This window comes from Mustela nigripes, chromosome 3 (assembly GCF_022355385.1).
Source record: "Mustela nigripes isolate SB6536 chromosome 3, MUSNIG.SB6536, whole genome shotgun sequence".
NCBI classification, from domain to species: Eukaryota; Metazoa; Chordata; class Mammalia; order Carnivora; family Mustelidae; genus Mustela; species Mustela nigripes.
The window spans coordinates 180,777,589-180,796,028 of NC_081559.1; the positions used below are offsets into that span (position 1 = coordinate 180,777,589).

The 18,440-nt window shown below is 42.9% G+C and overlaps 1 protein-coding gene across 5 annotated transcripts in view; it reads left to right on the plus strand.

The window, feature by feature from the left end:
• Positions 1–891: 891 nt before the first annotated feature.
• Positions 892–18,440, plus strand: part of TBC1D31 (TBC1 domain family member 31) — a 68,758-nt gene continuing 51,209 nt past the window's right edge. For 2 of the 5 annotated variants that reach the window (XM_059395100.1, XM_059395101.1), the window contains exons 1-4: positions 892–1,083; positions 4,922–5,068; positions 8,694–8,809; positions 12,807–12,985. In XM_059395100.1, the coding sequence (XP_059251083.1) occupies positions 1,007–1,083; positions 4,922–5,068; positions 8,694–8,809; positions 12,807–12,985 (519 nt within the window). In that variant the 5' untranslated portion in view covers positions 892–1,006. Of the gene's footprint in view, positions 1,084–4,663; positions 4,815–4,921; positions 5,069–8,693; positions 8,810–12,806; positions 12,986–18,440 lie in introns of those variants that run through there. The other 3 variants (XM_059395104.1, XM_059395103.1, XM_059395105.1) reach the window with 3 other exon arrangements.

Consider the following 18,440-nt stretch of genomic DNA (forward strand, 5'->3'; position numbering starts at 1 on the left):
CCTAGAGCCTCTGGAGGGAGCCGCTGGGCCAACACCTTGATTTCTGATTCTGGCCTCTAGAATATGAGAATAACTTTTTTTTTTTTTTTAAACCAAGTTTGTGGTCATTCATTTCTGCAACCGCAAGAAACCAATGTACTGCCTCACAGAGCACAAAAAATGAGAATAATAGTACTACCAACATTGTAGGTTTGCTATAAGGATTAAATGGATTAATATTCGTAAAGCACTTAGAAGAACGCTTGATACCTGGCAGGCACGAGAGAAGGGCTAAGTGAATATTTACAAAAAGGAACTCTGATGTCAGCGCCACTGGTTGTTGATGACATTGCTTTTCTGGTCCATGACCGGTGAACTAGACACCATGATACCGGCGCCTCTTGTTACATTACAACTGAAAAAGGAATTGCGACGGTGAAAAGGACAAGAATAGACTCTGTTGAGGTTCTTTTAAGCCCGAACGCTCCATAAAAAGGAACACCGCTATCCTCAACGCATTTGCATGCTTCTCTATTAGTGGTCTCTACGACCCCTTAATCCCTAAACGCAACGTAGAACGCAGCGATCACGGGAGAAAACCACTTTTATTGGCCTGGGTGGGGAACCTAAAACCCCGCGAGGCCCCAAGAGTGCAGAATTCTCAAGCGGATTGCCCACGACCCGTGCCACCTGCAGAGAACTACCAGTCCCAGAAGGCTTTGGGCCCCGGGCTTGGGGGCGGACCCCTAAAAGGGGCGGAGTCTAAGAGAGGGTCGTTGGCCGGTTCCATTGTCCAGGGTTGCAGGGGTTGCCTGGGCGGAGTTGGGAGGAAAACCGCCTCCCTATTGGCTGTGAATAGAAAGGTCGGCGTCGCGGGGATTCCCGGACGCCGGGGCGGGAGCTCCAATCTCCCGGGTCGGGAGCTTAAATTTCCCGGGCGGGGAGCGCGGGGCCTGCCGGGAAGGCGCCCGGTCGGTTGCGCACCCGGCAGCGGTGGCGGCGGCGGCGGCCGCGGGTGGGCTTCGCCATGCAGAGCACAGACCTGGGCAACAAGGAGAGCGGCAAGCTATGGCACCGCAAGCCCTCCCCGGCCGCTCGCGACGGGTAAAGGCGGCGGGCTGCGGAGGGGCCTGGAGGCCGGCGAGGGGCGGCTCTGCGCGCTTGCAGAGGCGTTGGAGACGCTGTTGGGGAGGATCTCCGGGAGGAGTGCAAGGGGCCGGGGGTGGGGGGAGATTCGAGCTCTGCCTCGGATCCCTGGGCGGGATCCCTGGCCCGGATGACCTCTTGAAAGGCAGGTAGCCTTAGTCCTGCCGTGCTCCGGGCGCCGAGGTCGTCGGGGAACCCTTCCTGGTCATGGGGCGGGGGTCGGCGAGGTGCACGAGAGGATGGGTACCGGGGTTCTGCCTGCCTGAATGATCGGAGCAGTCCCGTAGCATTCCCGGCCCTCAGTAGATGCTCAGTAACTCTTTTTTACGATTGCACCTGGAAAAGAACTCAGGAAGAACGGTGCAGGGAAAGGGGAAAGGTGCACGTCGACCCCTTCCAAATGCGGCAACTTACCCATCTTAAGTCATCGTTTATATTCAGACAAGCATACATCCATCAGCTGTTTGTTGAGCATCTACTCTGTGCCAAGCTTCTAAGGTCTGGGGGACAGCAGTGGAACAAATCAAACTTCTGGCTTTGTCGAGTTGACACGTTAGCGTGTATGGCACGTGACCATGGGACTACATTGTACAGTGCAAGGTGGTTAGCGCTGCTGCTGCTGCTGATGGTGGTTTTTTTAAGTAGACTTCTTTTTTTTTAAGAACAGTTTTAGGTTCACAGCCAAATTGATAGGGACAGATTTCCTATATACCCCTGCCCTCACATATGCTTAGCCTCCCCATTATCAGTATTACCCATCACAGAGGTGTTTTAATTGCAGCTGATGAGTCTGCATTGGGACAGCATTATCACCCAAAGTCTACAGTCATGCTAGGGTCCACTTTGGGGTTGTATGTTCTATGGATTTGGGCAAATATACAGTGACATGTATACATCACTGTACTATCATACAAAGTATTTTCACTGCCCTAGAAGTTCTCTGTGGTCTGCCTGTTTTTCCCTCCCTCCCCAGCCTCTCCTTTTCATTCTGGTCCCGGATAGCTGATCTGTTTGAGTCTTAGCCACTCAAGACTTTAACGGAAACCTTTGCCCCAAGTGGTGCCATCTTGGTTCCAATTGCTGCACACAGATTGGTGCCATTGCTTTTAATTTCCAAAGATTTCGTGGCCTTTGGAGCATCACTTGAATTCATGTTTTTATTCCTGGTAATTTTTCTGTTGATCCTTTGGTAGCTTCTCAACAAATCAGCAGACTTCACGTGCCAACTTTCCTCGCTCGAACCACCGTGCGGGACGTTGTACTAAGAGCTCCTTTGATTTCTGGTTGCTCTCAGCCCCCTAGCCATGCTGCTGTCCCATCAATTGTATCGAATAAAAATTTTTGGTGAGGGATTCTTCAGTAGGGATTTTCATTTCCAAACTTGAAGTTTATGTAAATACTACCCTAACTTCTGATGCTCTAAATGTTTTAAACGTTATTGCCAACCCACAGTAATTCTGTTTTTTGCTGTTATAAAATATCCAGATATACATGCAAGATCGAAGGAAGGAAAGAAACAATTTTATGGAAATGTTATTCGCTTCCACTAAACCACAGCTTTCTTTTTGTTCATCAAAACCCATTGCTATGGTCTCAAGAGAGACAAGGGGCAGAGATTGAGTTGAAGTAAATGTCCAGTTACTAGTTCTGTGACCTTGGGCAAGTTAATCACCAAGACTGCAGGTGAAGATAATCGTTCCTACCAGACAGGGTCATCTTAGGGCATTAAACAGTGTCTCACGCATCTTGGTGTTCGGTAAATATTTGATCTTTTAATTATGTTGAAGGCCTGAGAAACTGTCAGGCAACCTGTGAGCAATTGAAAGGCAGTTCTGAAATAAATGCTGGTAAAGACAGTTCTAAAATAAATGTTGGTATGTGTGCGTTATGTGAAATCAGAGGGGTGGGATGTTGCTATTAATTGTGATTATTATCTAGATGGTAGAGTTATAATCAATTTCATTTATTAGTGTTTTTCTGTTCTTTTCTTATTTTGAACAATGATCAGATAATTTTGTAACTCACACACATCGTAAATGTTATAGAAATAAAACCCGAGGGAAGAGTGGTTCACTCTGTCTGGTTTTAATTGCCTGGGAACATTGATATTATTACTCATTTCACTATATTTATTCTCACCCTCTCCCCTTTGGGGATGTCAGAGGAAAACCAGAGCTTGGCAGTAGTTGAAGTAAAAACAGATTTTATTCCTCTGTTGCAATAGAGGAAAGGAGACTTCAGTATAGAACTGGGCTCAGCTCCGGCTACAGGCTAGGTGAGTGAGGATGTACTGCCAAGGAGCATGGGGAGAGGCAGGAGATGGAAAATCACTAAGAGGAAATATCTAGGTTAAGGGAGTTCTGGGTAAACCAGCCTAAAAGAGATTCTTGAAGAAAAATGACTGGATGTCAGCTGGGAGCTGGTGGAGAATGAGAAACTGATCAGTTACCAGGGATGATCAGGGGTTCTAATTAAACAGACTGAACAGGATGTTAAAATTAGATTTTACAAGGGAAGCCCACGGATGGAGAAGTGCCCCCTGAGAAGGTTCAGGAGCCAAACTAAAGCTTTGGTCAAGCAAAGAATCTTTGTCCAGATCTTGATAAACATGAAGTATCATAAGAATTTTGCTGTTTCACCCAGTGAAAAGCCTTATGTTTAAACTGAAGAAAATGTTTAATACATTTAATTCAATTTAGTATTTTTTTAAAGAATTTATTTATTTATTTATTTATTTGACAGATCACAAGTAGGTGGAGAGGCAGGCAGAGAGAGAGGAGGAAGCAGGCTCCCTGCTGAGCAGAGAGCCTGATGTGGGGCTCCATCCCAGGACCCTGGGATCATGACCTGAGCCAAAGGCAGAGGTTTAACCCATCGAGCCACCCAGGTGCCCACAATTTAGTATTTTTTAATGAAAAATAATGAAGAGGATAGACATTTCTAAGATTTGAGTTCAGAAACTCACAAAAGGTCAATTAACATAAAAATGTTCATGATTAGAAAACTATTGTAACAAAGAAGGGGATTATTCTGGTCTTTGTGACCTGAATAGGCACACATAAACTATTTTAAGAAGTTATTCATTCTGTGCTCCAAGTTTTGTAACAGGTTTCTTTTCAACAGATACATGGTACGTGATCTTAAAAAAAAAAAAAAAAAACAGTACCTTTAGACCAATATAGCCAAAAATAAAACTCATGTACACTTAGTTCACTTTGGAACACTTTATATTACAAAATTTCATTAAGGTGTTTTAAAATGAAGATATTGAATTGGAATTTTTCTTACATGCCGTGGCCTGTGGTTTATATAAAACTACTTTTCACTTATTACATCATTGTTTTTAGCATGTGTTTGTTGCTTCATGTAGCGATTTGACTCAATCAAAAATACATTCTCTTATATCTTGTTATTGTCTATCACTTAATCACAGTTTACGAAGCTTTTCATATGTGTGCTTGTGTTTTTCAATATCTGTCTTCACCACGAAACTGAAAGCTCCCTGAGAAGAGGGCCTGTGTCCATCTGTTACTTTCAGGTCGCAGCTTCTGCAGCATCTGACGCATAGTGGGTTTTCAAGTATTTGATGAATCTGTATGCACAGTAGCCACTTGGATAATAACTTTCTCCATGGCTTCCAGAAATCAGTAGGATGGCTTCTAGGAGAGTAGCAAGAGAGGGAAGAATGGGTAGGCAGGAAACTTCAAAATTAGTGAAATTACCATAAAAATTACCGTGTTTTTCGTGAGTAATGCTTGACATAGAATTAAGTATGTTGTTTGTTTGCTTCTGACAGGATTATCGTGAACATCATTCACAGCTCTTCTGACTACCTTCCCAAAGTCTTGAGATTTTTGAATGTGGCTTTTGACAGCTCAGGTGATTGCTTAATTGCTGGGGACCATCAAGGAAATATCTATGTTTTTGACTTGTATGGAAACAGGTGAGCAGACACCTTTGATCCAGATCATATTTAACAAGTCATTTACTGCCAATTTTAGTACCTCCTATTAATTATTCATTCGGCAAGATTCATCAAGTTCTTACTATATTTCAGGTACCTTGTAAAACCCTGTCATAAATGTTGACAGAAGAAAGTGGGAAAGCATAGAATATATGGTTAGTTTTTTTTTTTTTTTAAGAGAATTCAAGTTTCCAGTTTGCACAATATCTCTAGTAGCTTGTTACTTAAATTTAAAATTTTACTATTGCTCACTTAGCAACATCTGGTACTTTGTCGGGCCATTTAGAAAGAGCACAATTTCCTTTGGACGTTATTGTCGCAGTTTATGCATCTGGCAGCTTTAAAGAATTGATCCGCACTCGTCTGCCGCCTCTCCCTTTGCTCAGCAGTTTGGTACAGAAGCAGTGAGATGAGATTGATGGAGGGAGTCATGCCTGCGGTGGGGGGGTGGGGGATGCGTGGGAGAACCAGGTCCGCCTGCCAGAGTCAGAAGGCGTATGTGTGGGGGATGGGGCAATCATGGGAAAGACCGGAGGCTCCGATCAAGTGAGTAAATATGTTGAGGATAATGGAGGCCAGGTATCTAACAACGGGAAAGGGGATTTGCTGATACAGAAAGGCAGAGAACAAGAACAAACCCTGGGGTACTGGATTGGAATGGGATATATCTGCGCACAGCTTGTTTTGAATATATTGACATAGAGGTAAATAGAAGCGTGTGAGTGAGTGAATGCATTATAGGTACATGTGTTTCTTAGCTTTGTCCGTTTACAGGACCTGGGAACAACAACCCCCCAGTAGCAATGAATACATTCATTGCCTGGTTCTGTTCTAAATACCATGCTCTGCTAAAAGCAATCAGGGATCCTTGCAGAAACGGCCAGTTTCAGGATGGAGGCAGGTGAGCCTGGAACATTTTGTAGCCAGAAAGGAGGAATTCTTTTAAAAAAGAGTGTCCAAAGGACATTAAGGTCAGCTTTAAAGCTCTCCTTGCCATATTGGAGACGATTTGAGTATCAAAATAAATGATAGTAAGGGGTCATAACCCACTGAGTAAAATAGAAATCTAGAACTTCATTCGGTCATCGAACAACGGTTCAATGAGAAGGGATACTCGCACAGTCACAAAGCAGCTCCCCCCAAAATACTGATTAATTATAGAGGGGAAAAGATGAATTTTGCAGTGAAGAAGTCGAGCAAACATTACCTTATCAAATGATGACACGAGTAGTGGGACAGATCAAAATTCGTGTGCCCCCTGACAGCAGCGGAAAGAGCAGACTGTCCCTTCTGTGGTATTCCAGCCAGGGACAGGGCACCTGGAATCATCAGACGGACAGAGCTAAATTAAGGGATTGTGTAACAAGATGGCTCGTCATCTTCCCAAGGGTCAAGGTCATGAACATTGTAGAAAAACCAGAACTATTCCAATCTGAGGAAGACCAGAGCCATGACAAGTAAAGGTATGCATCTGGGCTGATCCCTGAAGGACATTCTTGGGGACCAGTGGCACAACTGAATGGGGTCTGAGGATTAGGTGGTGGTAACAGATCAGTGGGATTTCCTGATTTGGATAGTTGTATTGTAATTATATGGGAGAATTTTCTTGTTTATGAGAATCCTGATCTCGCTAACTTATCCTCAAATATAGTTCAGGGAAAGAAGGGGTCGTATGTAATTAATTTCTCTGTGATTTATTAGGTATGTTAATCATTGTTTCCACTCCTTACCAAAAAAATAACCATCACAATTCTCCCACTTTTTATTCTTGCCTAACACACCCTGCCCGTTCTCAATCTTAAATTCATAGAACTGTCGCTTCTCTGTTCCCACTGCTAAAGAGAACAAAAATTGGTGTTGAGGGACTCCATTACTGAATAAGGGACGTCCGCATCAATGATGCTTCCTCTTCATTTGCTCATCAGCACTTACTACTTCTCCCACTGTCCTCCAGCTTCCTTGTCTTTGCCTGCTTCCTTGTCTCCTTGGGTACGAGCCCACTCTTGCTCGCTCCCTGGCCTCCCAACCCATGAGGAAACAGACACTTTCCAGCTTCCCTTCCCCTTCCCAAGCGCAGCCTCAGATATTTGGCCGTCCCAGTGGTCGGTTTATTCATAAAATAAGGGACCCTAATTTCTTCCCATGCTAATCTCGATCGGTAGCTACCCCTGGGACGTGGCTCCACGAGTGTTCCTCCCTTATTTTGTCCACTGTCCCTTTTCTCTCTGTCTATGCATAATCACAGCTGAGCGGAGGAGTAAGTGTCAGAGCTGAGACTTGAAATCAAGCCCGTCTGATTCTAACGCCCACCATGCTGGGGTCCCTCGGAAATCTTACTTGCCTGATTCACTCGTCTCTCTTCAATTCTCATCTTACTAATACTCATCTCTACTTCCTCCCCGGAATGTTTTTCTTTTGCTTCAAGGGTCAGCTCTTTCCTGAATTTTCTACTTCTCTGATCATTTCCCGCCCCCCCTCGTTTTGCTGACTCTTCTGCCAGTGCCTACCCCTTTCTGTGCTGCTCAGGCATCTGTCCTTGGCCTGCTCCCTTCCATGTCCTCATTCATAATCTCAGCAGCACCAAGCCCAAGGCTTCAGCTGCAGTGCAAAGATTGTTAACCCAAATCTACCTCTACTACATACGGGATATCTTCTATGTTAAGCTGTCTGGTGCGGTAGCCACTAGCTGTGTCAAGCTCCGGAGCCCGTGAAAGCTGGCCAGTCCAAATTGAGATGTGCTGTTAGTGTAAAATACACACTGGGTTGGGAAGACTTAATATGAAAAAAAGAATGTAAAATATCTCATTTGTAATTTTTTATTGATTCAATGGGGAAATGATAATAAGTACGTATTAAGTAAAATGTGCTATTAAGATTAATTTTACCTTTTTTCTTTTTACTTTTTCAAGATGGCTCCTAGGAGGTTTTAAATCACACCTCTGGCCCGCACTCTGTTTCTAGGATAGCACAATTTTTAAAGGCCTTGAACTCATGTATTTAAAACCAGACTTATTTCCTACCTCCCAGACTTGTCCCTCTTTTGCCCAATCTTGAAAACTTGATTTTTTTTAGTAAATTAAACTCTAGCTGTGTGCCAAGTACTCTGCTAAGCACTTAGCATATGCTATTTCATTCAATCAGCATGTTAGTTCACTTGATCTCTTAATCATGACTCTTTTCTTACCTTCCTTTTGCACGTGAGCAAATTCCAGATTCCTCCCTTTCTACCTCATTTCAGTGTGTCACCAGCCCTTCTCCCCCTTGACTCCTTGTCCTGTTTGTCCTTTCCGTGTCAGCCCTGGAGCACTGGTTGACCTGCTCCGTAGTGGCTTGCTTCATGATCTTTCCATCCATTTGCCATTGCCAACAGAATCCCCTTCCCGGAAGCCCTGGCTGGTCGTAATTCTGCTAAGCTTAAAACCTGTTAAGTAAATTCCAGATTCCTGTACATGCTGGACAGCACTCTTGGTAATCCATTCTTGGCCTCCCAACATGAGGGTTCATTTTTCTGGGTTTCATTTTCTTCCTCTCTAAGGACTCCTCCAATGTAAAATTGATGACTGCTGGAAGACTTTCTGATACTAATGCGGTAATCTCTTAATAGGTTTAATCTTGTTCAGCGAACAGCACAAGCTTGCACGGCTCTGGCCTTTAATCTCCGTAGGAAGTCTGAATTCCTTGTGGCATTAGCTGATTATTCTATTAAATGTTTCGACACAGGTAAGAAGTCCTCCTCTTTATCTTTTGAATAAGAGTCAAATTTAGGCGGAAGTACCGCGAGGAGTTTGCCAGTCTGTACAGTCTGCACTCGCTGCCGACATCAGCTGCAAGTTTGGGGGTCCCGGGACTATCCTCACATCACATGAGCTGTTTACAAACCCAGGGTTTCCCACAACTATCCTCAGGTTTGATAATTCACTGGAATGACTCCCAGAACTCAGGAAAGCACTTTGCTCGCGATAATAGTTTGAATGTGGCGGCTGGCTACAAATTAGAAGCAGCCAGAGGAAGGGTGCGTGGGGCACAACGTGGGTGGCTCCCAGAAGACAAGCTGCCCTTATCCTCAGGGACATGTTTCCTTCCTAGCGTCCGTGAGTGGCTGTCCATGCAGAGTATTGCCAAACCGAAAATTCACCCAAAGCTCTGAGCTCTGCGGCTTTTTATGGAGGCTCCGTGACATGAGTACGGCTGATTGGATTACTGCCCGCTGGTCTGAACTCAAATTTCCAGCCCTCCTCTGGAGGGTGGCAGATATCACGTGACCCCAAAGCCCAGCCTACCAGTCACTCCCATGGCTGGCCTTTCCCATGTGGCAGCCCCCACTTTGAGGTTCTCTCCATAGATAAGCCAGCTGCTGTTGCCTGAGGGACCTGCCATGAGTAACAGAGACACCCCATCACTGGGGGAATTTTGGGGGTTTAGAGATTGCCTCCCAGGAGCCTGGACAAAAGCCCTACCTTTCTTTGAAGCCCTAGCTCCTTAGTCCTTCGGTACAAGAATAATAACCTTCTTAATATAGCCTATGTATGATACATCACTTCATCTAGTTCTAGAGAACTTAGAGTTCTGTAAACTGAACCTCTTAAGAAAATAGATATCTCAAGTGTATTGTTTTTTCATGTGATTAAAGTGATTGATAGAATATGTAGAGATAATAATAACCAGGGTGCCTGGTGGCACAGTTGGTTAAGCGTTCGACTCTTGGTGTCAGCTCAGGTCATGATCTCATGATCTGAGAGATCTCATGATCTCTCTCTAACAAATAATTTATTTTTTAAGATTTTTAAATTTATTTGATAGAGACAGAGCAAGAGAGGGAACACAAGCAGAGGGAGTAGGAGAGGGAGAAGCAGGCTTCCCATCAAGCAGGGAACCTGGTGCGGGGCTCAATCCCAGGACCCTGGGATCACGACCTGAGCCAAAGGCAGACGCCTAATGACTGAGCCAACCAGGTGCTTAAAGTTTTAAAAGTTTTAAAAGTTTTAAAAAAAAACTTTAAGATAATAACCATAGTAATGTGTTCTAACACTTAGTGTTTACTCTCTGCCAGGTATACTGTTGTGTGACTTTATACATATTAATTTTAATTGTCATAAGACCCATGGACGGGGATAGTGTTATGTCCATTTTGCAGATGAGGACACTGAGGCACAGAACTAACTTGACCAAGGTCCTGCGGCATGTAAGCAGGGGAGCAGGATTTCTAAGCTGGAAGCCTAGCTCCGGGGGCTCTTCTCTTCATCGCTGTTCTGCTCTTACCGTGCGTTAAAGACCCATGCGTGGACCCATGCACTGGTCCATGTTTTTATGGTCAGGACCTATCTTTCCAGTCTGGTTTTTCTGCATATACCTTTTTTACATTCTTTTTTTTTTTTTTTTTTTAAGATTTTATTTATTTATTTACTTATTTATTTGAAAGAGAAAGTGCACGGGCACAGACGGGGAGGGGGTGGGACAGAAGGGGAGAGAGGGGATCCTAAGCAGACTCCCTGCTGAGTGGAGAGCCCCGGATGGGGGGCTCCATCTCACAACCCTGAGGTTATGCCCTGACCCCAAACCAAGAGTTGGCGGCTTAACCAACTGAGCCACCCAGGCGCCCACCTCTTTCACATTCCTTTTTTTTTTCCCTTTTAAATATTTTATTTATTTATTTGAGAGAGAGAGAGAGAGCATGAGAAGGGGGAGGGTCAGAGGAAGAAGCAGACGCCCTGCCGAGCAAGTAGCCTGATGCGGGGATCGATCCTAGGACTCCAAGATCATGACCTGAGCCGAAGGCAGTCGCTTAACCAACTGAGCACCTGAGGCGCCCCCTCTTTTACATTCTAACAAACACGTGACCATCCTTTCTAGATTCTTTGGTGGAATCATCTTCTTAACCTCGTTAAAAATCTGTGCAGCATTTTAAAATCAGCATGTAATATTCCGCTGTGTAGTTGTCGGCAGAACGGTAACCATTAAACCTGTTCTCTCTCAATGGACTTGAAACCGCCGCCTCCAGTTTTCGGTTACAGAAGCTGCTGCCGCAGAAAGTCTAAAACACTGAATGTTGATACTCATCTGTGATTTTCCCTCGGATTCTCTCTTCTCGGGTCCCTCTTCTTGCAGTCTCTTCTGGGTGTTGAGCCCCTTCCCCCACCAGTGATGTTGTCTCCAACTCCATGAGTACCTTCCTCTTCACTGCTAAAGCCCCGGCTTCGTAGCCTGCAGCGGCCGATTCCGAGTTAGAATTCTTCCTCCCGCACTCCCTGCTCCTCTAAGGTCCTTAGTGACCTCTGATTGTTGAAACCCTCTTTGCACTTGCCCTTCTGCCTCTCGGTAGCGCTGAGCACTCTGCTTCAGGGCAGGGCCTCCGCGTCCTGCTCTTCTCTCCACGTTCTCTTCTACTCTCCCGACGGCTTCTTACGAGGCTCCCTCCTGGGTTATTGGAGTGGTCCCTGGACTTTGGGATTTTTCACCCAATTAAAAGGAAAAAGTAGAGGAACAGCTCAGACGGGTTGTCAACTTTTAATTTTGCTAAATGACATTGGAAAAAACAATAGAACTGCATTTCCTGAAATGAGATTTTTTTAAACATAAAAGAAGTTAGAAAGATATAATCCTCGATTAAAAGGTAGTACTTTAAATTTAAGCTTCATTTCATTATCCTTATTTTTCTCATTTCACTGAAAACCAGTGAAAAATTGATCATTAACTAATGCCAGACTTTAGACTGGTGTTGGGAAACTACTGCTCGCTCCCCAGCGGCTTCTCTCTGTTCCCTCTGTTTTCATTTTTGACCTACTTTGTATCTTAATGTTTCCCAGATTTACATCTTGCTTTCGGACTATTCTCCCCAGTTTCTTCTTTCTGGAGGAAAAACTTCCGATCGTGAAAGTAAAACTTGCCTACCACAGCAAATCTGGAAACACAGGAAAATGAAAAGAGAACTTAAAAATCACTTAACATCACTTAAAATTCTATAACCTGAGCGGAAGGCAGAGGCTTAACCCACTGAGCCACCCAGGCGCCCCTCTCGTCTTTTATTTCAACACCTATATTTGATCACAAAGTCCTTTGCATTTCTCCTTCATAGTTCTCAAATTTGTTCCTTTCTCCATTGTCACGTTTTTAGTTCTAGACCTTCCTTGTCTCCTTCCTGGATTATCACAGCAACAAAGAAATCAGTTGTCTCATCTCTGCCTTCTTTCCAGTATATCCACCACCTGTCTTCGAAGTGCTCGGTCTAAAATACACACCAGATATGCTGCTCTTCTACACCAAACTACGCCTCCCAAGGGAAAGTCCAGACTCCGTACTGTCCCACTGAAAGCTGTTTTTTTTTTTTTTTTAAATAAAGATTTTATTTATTTATTTGACAGAGAGATCACAAGTAGGCAGATAGGTGGAAAGAGGGGAAAGCAGGCTCCCTGCTGAGCAGAGAGCCGATGCAGGGTTTGATCCCAGGACCCTGAGACCATGACCTGAGCGGAAGGCAGAGGCTTAACCCACTAAGCCACCCAGGCGCCCCTGAAAGCTGTTCTTAAGCCCTTCCTCATTTGGCCTTGTCACCTTGCGTGTTGGTGACGGGCATGTTATGTGCTCCGTGGTGCGTTTATTCTACTGGCTTTTTCTTTTGTAGATGTTGAGCGCAGGTGTCTCGTAAATACCAGCCATCAGTGAATCCGGGCTGGGATGAGCTACAGTATTCTACCTGTGTAACTTCTACTTTCTGCCACAGTTAGCAAGGAGCTGGTTAGCTGGATGAGAGGACATGAGTCGTCCGTGTTCTCGATCTCCGTGCATGCCTCCGGGAGATACGCCATCACCACTTCTTCTGACACGGCCCAGCTGTGGGACTTGGATACCTTTCAGAGGAAAAGAAAGCTGAATATTCGACAGTCTGTGGGTATCCAAAAGGTCAGTGGAGGTGGGGTGCATCTTGGCCTTTTGTGCTTCTCGGACTAGTTTCTTGGTCAGTAGGATTTATAGGTGACATAAGAGTAATGAATGATTCACTTTGTCCCACATAGCTGTGTTCTCGTAACACAGTAACACGCAAAGCAGAGTGGCCCATCGGAATGAAGATGTTGCCTGTGGCTAAAGTTTATAACCTACTGAGCTTTTTGTCTTAAAAAAATTTCAAACATAGGGGCACCTGGGTTGCTCAGTAGGTTAAGCTTCTGCCTTTGGCTCAGGTCATGATCTCAGGGTCCTGGGATCGAGCCCCGCATCAGGCTCTCTGCTCAGCAGGGAGCCTGCTTCCCTCTGTCTCTCTGCCTGCTGCTCTGCCTACTTGTGATCCTCTCTGTCAAAAAAAAAACTCAAACAGAGTAGATTTGTAAGAATTTCACAGTGAACCCATATATTCCGTTAGATTCTGCCCTTAACATGTTCCTTTATTATCTTTTACTGTACTTATGTCCCTAGACTGTATTCTGGGTCTATCCATCTTTCTGTCCCTCCATTTATTCTTTTTTTTATTTTTAAGATTTTATTTATTTATATATATGTCAGAGAGAGAGAGCACAAGCAGGCAGAGTGGCAGGCAGAGGCAGAGAGAGAAGCAGGCTCCCTGCCGAGCAAGGAGCTGAATGTGGAACTTGAACCTAGGACCCTGGGATCACAACCTGAGCCGAAGGCAGCAGCCCAACCGACTGAGCCACCCAGGCATCCCTTTTTTTTTTCATTTTAAAGTGAATTGCAGACGTCAGTATACTTGCCCAAAAATATTTCAGCCTGAATTTAATTGACTAGGTTTCAGTATTTGTTGATGTGGAATTTATATATGATGAAATGCACAGATCTTGAGTATTCATTTGTTAAGTTTTGTCAAATACATACACTTTTGTAACCTGTGCAGACCTATTACTTTCATCATTCGAGAAAGTTCTCTCTTTTCCCTATCCAGGGAAGCACCATCCTGATGTCTTTCCACCGTAGATAAGTTTTGTCCTAAAATTTCAAACAGAGAACTAGTCAGAAATGGTAATTGTAAAGCTTTTCTCCTTCTGCATGAGGGTTTTGAGATTCATGCATGGTGTTGGACTTACCCGTAGTTCATTCCTTTTTATTGTTGATCTCTATTCCTTTGTATGCATATATCAGTTTTAAAAAAAATAACGACTTCTTTTGCCTTTAAGGCTTAATTTTGCTTTCTCCATTTGATTAGCCTAATATTGTTTTCAGGATCGTCTGAGTCTCCTGTGTGATTCATTCTGTTGCTTCTGGTTATATTGTCCATGCGGTATTGCTTTTAATTTCTTGGTCGTTAATGTGAACAGCTAACAGTGCATGTCAACCAGAAATGTATTTTGTAGTCTCCATGGAAATCTCAGAGTTCTTTAGATTGTCTTTAATAATTAAAAAGAGATAAAAGTTGTAGCCACCTTATTCTTTAGGGGTTTAGGCCAAATATCTTAGTAGGTCTTTTCTTCTTTAATTGCTTCAGCATTAAATTGAATTCTAAATTCAAAAGAAGAACACATTGGGAATTGAACCCACAATGGAAACAGAGTTATGAAACAGTGACACAAAAACCATCTGTTCTTTTTACCATGAAGTTAAAATTACTAGATGCTGGATCATTGCCAATTCTAACCTTGCTTGGTCATTTAGACATCTTAGTTTAAAAGATGGGACTCCAAATGTTAGCAATATGAGAATAAAATAAAGAAAACATATGTAGAATATGCAGTATGCATATAGGTATATTGTTCTAGAATAATAGGCTATCTTAGTCTGTACATTACCTGCAAACTTTTTCTCGAAGGACCCACTAATAAATATTCTTGGTTTTACAGACCAAGAGCAAAGTTGAGGATATTATGTATGTACTTATATAACCATCTACAATGAAATAATTTTAAAATGTAAAAACCGTTCTTAGCTTCTGGGCTATACAAGAGCTGAAAGGGGCCAGACTGTTGCCACTCCTGGCTTATTCTGTTGAAAATAGAAAGTAATTTTAAACTAATCTTAAAGTAAAACTTTATTCTTACCAAGTTTTTACTAAATCTTTGTTTTTTTTCCAGTTTCTGATTCTTTATTTTAAACAGAACTTTTGTGACTTTGTATGTGTGTGTGTGTGTGTGAGAGAGAGAGAGAGAGATACAAGGTGACAAATGATGCTGTGCACAGTCTCCTTTTATCATGGCTCCTTTTAATCTAAAATAGTCTTCTACTGGGGCACCTGGGTGGCTCAGTTGGTTAAGCATCCGACTCCTGATTTTGGCTCAGGTCATGATCTCCAGGTGATGAGATCGAGCCCCGCGTTGGGCTCTACCCTCAGTGGGGAGTCTGCCTAAGATTCTCTTGTCTCCCTGTTCCTCTGCCTTCCCCACACATGCCCCCCACTCAAATAAATCTTTAAAAATAAAATAAAATAGCCTTTTACCATTTATCCCATGACATTTATTCATTTATTTATTTTGAGAGCAACCAGGCTAGTTGTCCTAGAAAATGCCCCAAATTCTGAATAAGTATAACTATTCATTCATCATTATGTCATTTAACTTATTCTTTCATTTGCATTTCTTGTCAGACAGAAGTTGCGTCTAAAGTCTTGAGTAGATTCCTGTTCAGCATTTTCGACGAGCTATTTACCTTGTGTGTAGGATGCAGATGGGAGCAGCAGGTACTGTAGGATTGACTCCAGGATGGGATGTGATCGCTTATACAGAGCACTGAGCACCTAGCACCTAGCACCTGCTCTGGTATAACAAATGCTTACAACCAAGTCAGCTACAGCTGCTGCGGCTTTTGCTGTTGTCTGTTGTTCTCATCTGTTATCTGGTTCTGCTGCGGGATTATCTCAGTGCAGTTAGTTATCTTCAAAAAGCTGTAAGGGAACTGTTCTGTCTCTTGTGAACTACATGAAATAGATAAATAGTGTCTCATTAGCCATACAGAAACCCGGAAGTTTTCAAGTAACTCACTTCATGGCAAAACCCAATCTTGTCTGAACTCATCTGGCAGCAAAACCTGAACTGAACCGCCAGGAGGCTGAAATGTTCATATATTTGAGTAACAGAGAGTTGCTCTGGGTTCCCCAGGGGTTCTACATACTGTTCCAGAACATACCTCATATTACCTTTCTCAGATTGGGAATAATTCTGAATTCAGGCATACACATCTAACACCAAGGGTTTCAGAAAAATAACTTTGGACCTTTGATTTCAAAATGTTTTTCTTTTCTTTTTTTCTTTTTTAAAGATTTTTAAAATTTAATTTAAAAAGGGGGAGCGTGCATGCATGCGCCAGCAGGGGGAGGGGCAGAAGCAGAGGGAGAGAGAGATTTTCAGGAAGACTCTCCACTGAGCACAGAGCCCAGCACGTGGCTCCCTCTACATCTTGAGATCAGGACCGGAGCCAAAATCAAGCCTCGGACACTTCCCCGACGGAGCCACCCACGCGCCCCTGATTTCAAAATGTTTTTTAAAGAACCTGTCACTCCAACATCATTCCACTGGTTTTTGTCCCCTGTTATGGGAATAATCAATACCAGTTGTTGAGTTTTACTATATAACTAACAGTGTTTGTTATTTTTAAACTTAAATAATCCTAAAAGTAGATGCTATTCTCATTTTACAAATGGGGAATCTGCAGTTCAGAAGCATTAAGTAATGTGCCCAGTGTCACAGAGCTCACCAAAGACGTGTGGTTTGAATCTAAGCCTGTCTTATTCCAGAGTCACTCTATTGTACCGTATTGCCTCTCGGGTAAGCCAATTACACCTCTTCCTATGAGTAAATTTTGATTATTTTGTTGATGTTGGAGGTAGAATATTTAAATTAAATCTTAGGGTTTCTGATTACTGTGGTTCAGTATGTATCGGAAAAGGTTGTGATGGATATGAGGAAATGTTTAAGAAAAAAACATGTTACTGAATTTAGTCTCTGTATACAGTGGGCGCTCACTAAATTTCCGCTGAATTGTGTATTTGGTTTTAGCTTGCTCTTTATTATTGTACTGAACTCTCAACTTTGGAAAGAGTTCACCTAATTCTCACAAGTGAGTTGGAAAGGCTAGGATTTTCATATTTTATGAGGAAAACCTTTTACCCAACCCTCCAAAAAGTGTATTTTGTTAGTGCTTTTCAAGCTTTTTCTAAGCTTTTTATGATTGTCAAGAGATAACACTATCTGAATAATGACACGATTTATTAGGAACAATTTTATAATCATTAAAATCTGGCAATTAAAATCACAAATCTAGTAATGAATAATCATGTAGGCAATAATCTATCACAGCTCTTCCCCTAAAATAGCAGTTGGTGTTCATTAATTTTTAAGCTTTGGCTTCTCCCAGTAGGAATAAACTTTATTACTTTTTTAGAAAAATATTGCTAATTGTAATAAAAATCTTAAGTCACTTTTTTTGACATCGGCTTTCAAACAGCATTTCCGTGCAATAATTATAGATCACAATGTGTTTATTTCATATTCTTTCAATAAGGGCTGTCATAAATCTTCCTGAACCAGTTGGCAAACCATCTACCAGAGATAGTCTTTGACAAAGTGAGCCAAGGACAAAAGTGGGGGTTGATTCAGGCAAGGACAGCAGTCGAATTAGCATTTTTTATTTTGTCTTATTAGCATTAACACTGAGTAGATTGTTTTAATTAACCGGTAAGTCCCGTAGTGCATTATGTGTGTGTGTACGTATGGGTTGTGGTTTTTTTTTTTTTTTAGCACTATTATTTTAAGAGATACTGTTACATGCATATGAGAAAAATAGTTCATGATAAAACCTTCAACTGTCATTATAAAATTTGTAGGTTTCTTGGGGCACTTGATATACATAATATCAGTCAGTTGAGCGTCTTACTCTCTATTTCCGCTCAGGGTCCTGAGATGGAGTGCTGTGTCAGGCCCGTGCGGGACGTGGAGCCTGCTGAAGATTTTCTGTCTCCCAGCCTCTGCCCCACACTCCACCTCTAAGGGGGAAAAAAAACTATTAAAAAAATTACGGGTTTCAATCCTCTGAAATTTTGATAGTAATATAGTAATAACATTAATTATTAGAATCATTTCTTAACTGCATATATATAATAGACTGGGTGACGACACAAATTAGATGCAAGGTTGCAGAAGTATTGCATTTAGGTGCCTTACGGATTCATTATGTTTGCGACGCTGGCGGAAGCCACGGGCGATTTGGTTTTGAGCCTGCTTTCCCCCAGACAGTCGTTTTGGGTCTGCTCCCTGTCATCACTATGATGACGGCCTCCAGACTAAATACTCAGGAGAAATTCCAGTGTTCGAAACGTTGCGCACCTCATTCCCAAAGAATGTAGCATTTCAGAGAAGATGGGCCTCCTTCGGACACTAGAAAATGGTGAAGGTGGGCTACCAGTCGGGTCAGAATGCGAGGC